This window comes from Apteryx rowi, unplaced genomic scaffold (assembly GCF_003343035.1).
Source record: "Apteryx rowi isolate R43461 unplaced genomic scaffold, aptRow1 scaffold_11, whole genome shotgun sequence".
NCBI classification, from domain to species: Eukaryota; Metazoa; Chordata; class Aves; order Apterygiformes; family Apterygidae; genus Apteryx; species Apteryx rowi.
Genome location: NW_020447308.1, coordinates 5147785 through 5154987, shown reverse-complemented (window position 1 = coordinate 5154987; position 7203 = coordinate 5147785). Strand labels below are relative to the sequence as shown.

Sequence of the window (7203 nt, the reverse complement as noted above, 5' to 3'; positions counted from 1 at the left end):
GGGGGCGCGAGGCGAGGCCGAGGCGGACCGAGCCGAGCTGAGCTGAGCTGAGGGGGCGCGAGGCTGAGGCGAGCCGAGCCGGGCCTGGAGGCTGCGGGGGAGCCGCTGAGGGGAGCAGCGGTGCAGGGAGCTCCGGGGATCCCCGGGTTGGCGGGGCCGCCCGGCCGAGGGGGAGCAGGGAGCGGGCCTGCGGGCCGCGGCTCCGGTCCCAGCGCCGAGCCGGGCGCTGCCTCCCGGGCAGCTGCCCCGCTCTCGCCTCCTTCCCCTGCCGGGCTGCAGAGCGGCCTTGAGCCAAACGTTTCTGCTCCTAGCGCCCCGGAGGCCCCGGTGTGAGGTGTAGAGGAAGGGCCCGGTGCAATCGGATCGGGCCCCTCTGGGCCTGTCCGCTGTGGCGGGCGAAGGTGCCCGCTCGAGAGCGGGTTAAGCCCCGAGCGTGTCTGAGGTAACTGGCTGGGAACGGACAGCTCGCGGGAGAGGTTGTTTGCAACCTCTGGAAGCAAGTTACATTTTAGAGGCGGTTACAGTATTTCAGCACTGGTTGGAAGCATGTTCTTTAATGAGAGATGAACCTACAAAGTCACTGCAGGTACAAGTAGGTTGAAGTATGTTTTTTTCTGTTATTCACCCGCTGCGTCATAAGGAGATCCGGAGCCTCCAGGCTCATATCCATTAAGTCGTGCACCATGACTGCATTCTCTGTTTTTATTTTATGGTGATAGTTTTTCTCCCAGTTGCTATTTATGTGATAACATTTAATAGGATATACAGCAGGGAAAGACTAATGCAGTATAGGGATTTGACAAGAGTTTCCTCTACCAATGCCTGTTCTTCACCGATATCTTCGAGTAATCATAGTGTGTTATTGTAAGCCATTCATATTATTAAAAAATAAAAAAGTAAAGGTAACAGTAGCATGATATTTCAAAACTGTTATTTTTTTTTCCAGCCAAACCAATGATTTCTGTGACTTCATGCTGAATTTTAAGCATCCTACCCTGGAGAAATACACTGATTTTAGAATTCTGTTTTAGGATATTCTGGGGGCATTTGCAACCACTTCAGTTGTTTGGTTTATGTTGATCCTTAAACCTTATAAGCTTCAGCTGCCATCTGAGCTTTCATTTCTGTTCCTTTATTTCCTTTTCTATCAAATTTCTTCTCTCCTTCCTCTGTCTGCAGCTCCACATGACTTTGTTTTTGATTTTAAAGCCTAGCTAAAATAGTCATGGAAATAATATATAACAGAATATTTATTCTGTTTTTACTGTATAATTATCCCCCCTGCCTGATCTGTCTGTATCTAAGCTCTTTAGAACTGTTCCCTGTTGTTTATGCAAGTGTCTGGCGCTGTGGGGCCTCATCTTAATTGATTTTTAGATGCTGTCATGAATAACACAAATAAATAATACAAGTAAGGGTTGGAGTTTGTCATTTCTTGTTTATGGATATGATTGCTTTTTTTTTTACTCTTCAGCTTTGTGCTTTTCACTGTGCTCTCTCTTACCATGTCTGAAGCAAATTTAGTCATCTGACATTTCCCCCCTCTTTCAACTAAATGTCTTTAATTAGTAAATTTAATTAGTAAATTCCTATAAACAAAACAACCCCCACTCCCAGCTTGGTAGTAGATAAAGATAATGCTTTTCTTTTTATTAAAAGGGTTCCGGGTAGATAATGTGTTAAAACTGTCCTGAAAAGACTGATATTACAGACTAGCATTACTCTTAATACAGCTGAAAAAGAGACCTTGGTAATCTTAAGTATATTCTTTTTGTCTTCTGGTGAGATCTGATATCTGTCTAGCCACTTTTATAATGACCGAAAATTTGTAGGTGCTTAGGTACTCACACTTGAAAGTAAAGAGGGATTTAAATTCTTGATAGATTTTCATTTTAAGCTATCCAGAGTGTTCTCATACTATTGAAAAATGTTCAATTGACTTTGTGATCAAAGTTTTGGGTTTTTTTTGTTTTGGGTTTTTTTTTTTTTTTCTAAATATGGTTAAATATTTTTACTGGCTTCCAACGCTTTGGTTTTTTTTAAGTAATTTCTAATTTTAAATTTCTTAGTCACTCGCCCCTTGAGCCCAGGCCCATGGTGGTGTTGGTCTTGTGCATATCTAAAAATCTATTCTGGGTTACAAGATTTAGGGGCTCAGGATGAGAGTTCTGCAGGTGTAGATGTGAAGGAGTTCTGTTAGGTATTTTCTTCAGTGCTCCTTACTAAATTAAGAGCCCAGTTCTTCCCTCCAGTGTATTCATGTTGCTCGCCTTGTATGTCTATGTGCAGCAGAATACAAGATTTGTTCTTTAGTCTCCATTTGTTTTTTCTTGAGATGTGTTGCCCTACCCAGTCGTAGTGGAGCAATAAACACTGCCTGTTCAAATAAAAATTTTCAGTTCAATTTTCCAGCTTCATGCCTATTTTTGGAGGAATCACACAAAGGAAATGAGGCTTAGGAAGCTGTAACTATGTAAAGGTAGAGGAAGGTTTGATCAAAATTCTCTTACAGTGTTTCAGATGAAGTCCCTAATAGTAGCCATTCTTGTTTGCATTAGGCTCAGCAAATCAGTCTTAGTTTCAGTAGTATCATACTTGGAACTATAAACTTCTTCACTACATGGTTATTCTTGTAAAGTTAAGTCATTTAAATGTCCCACTGGGGCAAAATTTTATGTGACTGTTAGTTTATCACTCTTGCTGTTTAAAAACATAGTGAATGTGTATTTTCAAATTATGTTTAATAAGGGTAGTATTAATTCTAAAAATGTGCGTAGTTCTTTTGTATCTTCCTGCTTATCTATTAAGTTCAGTAACAGTGGAATATTTATTTCTAGGTAACTTAGAAGAGAAGTGCCTGATAGTGCTTCTGTTTCTCTTATGGATAAAAATAACTTTGAAACAAATTTGCAGTGACCAGAAATAATCAGTGAAGACATAACACATTCTCCAGAATATTTGTTGTTCTCATAATGAAGATCTCTCTGCTACAGCAGATGTATAAGGATGTACTGGTAGGCATTCCACTAGCAAAGGAGAGTCATCATTATACCTCTTTCCTCAATCTGAGTATTGAGCAGTCACCAGAAAGAGATGAATTGTGCAATCAGATGCATCTGCCATCTGCTAATAGTGGTATTAGGAACCATCAGGACCCTGATATTTCAGACGCTGTTGTCCCTGTAACAGATGATGTATCTAATAACTTTGCAAACATGAACTCCTCATTGTGTCCACGAGAAGTGATGCTGCTTCAGTTAACCTTGATCAAGATGATGGTGGCAAAAGTACAGTCCCAGGAAATTGAATTCAATACAAGACAGAAGTACTGTGATATCTTTGTCCTTCTTCTGAAGGAGACAAAAATTGACTCAAAACTGGTAAGCTTTTACAAACTTTTGAAAGATTTTTATGAAAAGAAAAAAGGGAATATAACATAGGTACTTTGTTCTTTTCACATGTCTGCAGATTTGTCTGTTCAGTAGTGCTGATCAGCTGTTATCTCACATGGCATCAAAAAGTTTAGCATCTCTTGTGTATTTCCAACTGAAGGAAGAGGTGAGTATGATTAAAACCTTCCACAGCTTAGCAACAATGAGTTAGTGAATGTGTGCCTTCAAGTTCTTTCATTTAACTCTAGAGCCAGCTTTTTGTAGTGCTTATATGGCGCAAAAGCAGGGACTACATGACTACAGTAAAATCTATAAGTACTTCTTAAGATGTGCGTTCCGCAAGTAGACCCGTGGAGCAACATCGGGACTGCTTCTTTCCTGCATGTGTTGCCTGCATGTCTGTTATGCTCTAACTTCCTGAAAGGCAGATCTACGCTCTGCTGGTGTTCAGCRTACTGTATATTTCAGTTCGCTCAATGTCATGCAGTTTTGTTGAGCTGTCTTTCAACCCAGCATCAGGAACAAGGTGAAAGCTATAGAAGATAATAGTATATGGTAGTTTTCCCTTAAAGAGTATCTCAAGGGGTTTGAGGTCAGAAATGATAGATAGGAAGGATATGTAATAAATATTCCAAGAGACTTTTTCAAGTGTGTTAGGAGATGCACGAAGTTAAGAGAATGTGTAGAAAGAAGGGAGGTCAGACGTGTAGTGGGAGTAAAGTTTGGAATGTGAGGAGGAATGTTTTTTCTAAATAAAGATCTGGAGTTGAGGAAACTATTTTAAGGGGAAAAACGTGTCTGAGACACAAAAAAAACATTCTTTTTAAGCTTGCAATATGGATATTGCCAAAAACCAATAAGCTATATTATCAGTATGTTTACAGTTAATTGAACTGTTAGGTGATGCAGTGATAACAATAGGCAATAACCTATTTAAAGTTAATCAAATACTTTTCTGTATTTTGTTGACTGAATATTCCAATTATTTACTGTTTTTTCTACTTGTTGTGTATTAATGAATATGTATTGCAGGTACCATAGTACCTTCTCTGAACAGGGATTTCTTTCAGAAGCATGTTTGTAACATTTCTTGCAAAGTTGTGAGGGACTGTGAATTATTAACTTATTGTGTCTCTACAGTACTATCAGGTTTTGAGGCAGGTCACATGACCCTAGCAGGTTTGTTTTTTCTTTTTTGGAAAATACAGATAAATTCTGTTACCTGGTTATTTGACTTCATGTCTGTAAATACAGTTCTACATACTTAAAAGTATGAGGATATTTTTTTCCACCTGTTTCACTCTATGCCTGTGTTTACATCTTTTAAAATCTACAGTTTTAAATGATTGTATTGTGGTTGAATTTAATTTGCACAATTGTAAAGTGTACATGATTATTTTTGAACTTTTTTTTAGAATGCATTAAATGTCACCTGGCTCACCTTTAGTTTGAAGATTCTGTCAGAATTCCCTATGAATACTCAAATAGCAGAATGTCTGTGGACTCTTACAGCTATTATCAGGGATGTTTTGAAAGACAAAGTTTTGCCTAAAGCAGGTACTGTAGCGAATTTATGATGCTATCAATATACGAGTGCCCACTAGGGGGAGGAATGTTACTTATAATCTCCTCCAGAGCAGCTTGTCTGAAAATATCGATGACACTGGGTTATTTTCTTGGTTGAAAAGAGGGGGGCAAAGTACTACTAAAAATGTAGTGTTTTTAACATGCTTAAAAACTGAAAATAATCACAATGAGCTGTTTGCTGCTTATCTAATGAGGATATTTTAAGTGATATAGCTGACTGTGCTGTACTTCAGCAAGTGCAACTCTGTGTAACGTTTTTCTTGTTGCTGTAGGTATCTTGAAGAAGTTGCTGGCTCCTCTTGATGCTGTGCTTGAAGGATTTTATAATTCCATTTTGTGCCATCATTTTGACAGTCACCACTATACTTCACCTTATTCTGAAGCTGCAAACAATTTGATCAGTTTCATAGATCTGCTTGAAGCTCTTTTGGCTTCCAGAATTGAATTAGAATTACCACTGAGATGCCAGAGAGTATTATTTTTGAAGGTTTCTTATGTCCTGAATCTCATTAGCTCATCAGTTCATTATTTATTCAAGAAGAAGTTCATTATGCTCCTTAAAAAATGCGTCCTTTACAAATCTAGAGAAGATCCTGTAAGTGGATCACTGTTCTTACAAAAGCCGTATTTATATGAGGATATGCTTGCACTGAGTAATGGTGTTCTGCAAGGTGTGAATTTGACTTGGCTTAATCAGATCCCTTTCAGTGGAAAAGTGAGCTACTTTGGAGGCAGTGAACCTCATCCTGGAGATAATACTCACAGTGGTCCTGACCAAACCCTTCTCAGAGCCCTAAGTCTAGTTGTGCTTAAAGCACTGGAATTCAAGTTTCAGAACTCTGCTACAGAAGCTGAAGTCAAAGGTAATGGTCTTTTTGTTTTGTTCATCAAGCAGCAAGAGTCTTAAAGCTTTCAGATTTCTAGGTACAGCTCATTAAAACTGTAAATAGAATTAAGCTGAATTAGAAGTTATTAGTATGAAGAAATTGATTTTCTAAAAATTAAATGAACTGAATGTTAGAGAATATGGGGGGAGGAGGGAACCCACACAGAAAACCTGCTACCGCTGTCACTATGTGACCTGCTTATTAGTTGTCTCCTTGCCTTTGATCCTAGCCTTAGCCTAGGGATATGGGGGTTTGAAACAGCTGCATTTGGGATTGAAAACCTTTCTTTTTGAGAATACTTGCAAATATGTGAAATAGATGAGCCAACTTGAGGAAATCGGACTCCTCTCCAGCTGGGAAAGAAGAGAGCCCATAGAATAAACATCTGCTCTATCTGTGGATGGAGAACTACAGGAAGGGCAGGTAACGCTCTCCTGGTTTCTAATGTGGATGCAGACCTTTAAAGTACCATTATGCCTTTATCTTGATTGAAYGTACTAGGCACTACTGTCAGACAAATAATGTAATAGAGCAGAAAATAGCAATGGTGGAAAAGAGAAAAATAACRAACCTGTGAAGTAAAAGACAGGAAAATTATGGGAGTTTGCAGAGGACAGTGTTGTTCTTTAACCTCACTTATAATAGGCCTAGTCCTATAGATTAATAGGTGCTAGGCATTCTTTTCATACTTGCTCAACCTGAGTGTGTTTATTCCACTGAACAGATGAGTTAGATTATTAGAAGAGCAGATCAGTGTCTTGTGCTAGGGCTATGCCACAAGGCAGGCAGGGAGGGCAGGGGAATGCTGTGTAATTTGTGTTGCTGACGGGAGAGAAAGCATTGCTGTGTCACTGGAGCCAGGTTGTAGTCAGCCTGCTCATATGCTGTAATGGAGTGCTGGGGTGAGACCGTCCTCTTCTGCTTGTGAGATACTCCTGGAATTGCATCTTCCCACCTGCCTTTTTGCCTCTCGGAGGTATATGATATGCATCTTCTGATTCTAAGCCATGTGAACGTGCAAATTGTATGATCAAAGCAGCTTGCTGTCCCTGGATTACAGACTTCATGGCAAAAATGGAAAGGTGGCTCTGAAACAGTGTTTCTAGTCAAATACTAGTGAGAATGTGTGCTCCTTACTGTCAACCAGTTGTCAGTGTGGTGAAAAGTCAAAGTTTACTTTTTTTTTTTTTTTTTAAACATAGATGAAATCTGACAGTATTGTAAATGTACTGGGGCATTTTTTACAAATTCTAAGTGTAAATGTTATTCTACTTTTTATATTTCTACATTCTGTAGAAAGCATAAAATCCTTTTTTTTTTTTTTTTTTTTTTTTTTT

The 7203-nt window shown here is 39.2% G+C and overlaps 1 protein-coding gene across 3 annotated transcripts in view; it reads left to right on the top strand.

The window, feature by feature from the left end:
• Positions 1–76: 76 nt before the first annotated feature.
• The window catches only part of LINS1 (lines homolog 1), a 12049-nt gene continuing 4922 nt past the window's right edge, over positions 77–7203 (top strand). Inside the window, exons 1-5 of one of the 3 annotated variants that reach the window (XM_026073433.1) lie at positions 77–586; positions 2838–3380; positions 3469–3558; positions 4808–4949; positions 5252–5842. In XM_026073433.1, coding sequence (XP_025929218.1) covers positions 2973–3380; positions 3469–3558; positions 4808–4949; positions 5252–5842 — 1231 coding nt within the window. In that variant the 5' untranslated portion in view covers positions 77–586; positions 2838–2972. Of the gene's footprint in view, positions 593–2080; positions 2480–2837; positions 3381–3468; positions 3559–4807; positions 4950–5251; positions 5843–7203 lie in introns of those variants that run through there. The other 2 variants (XM_026073427.1, XM_026073445.1) reach the window with 2 other exon arrangements.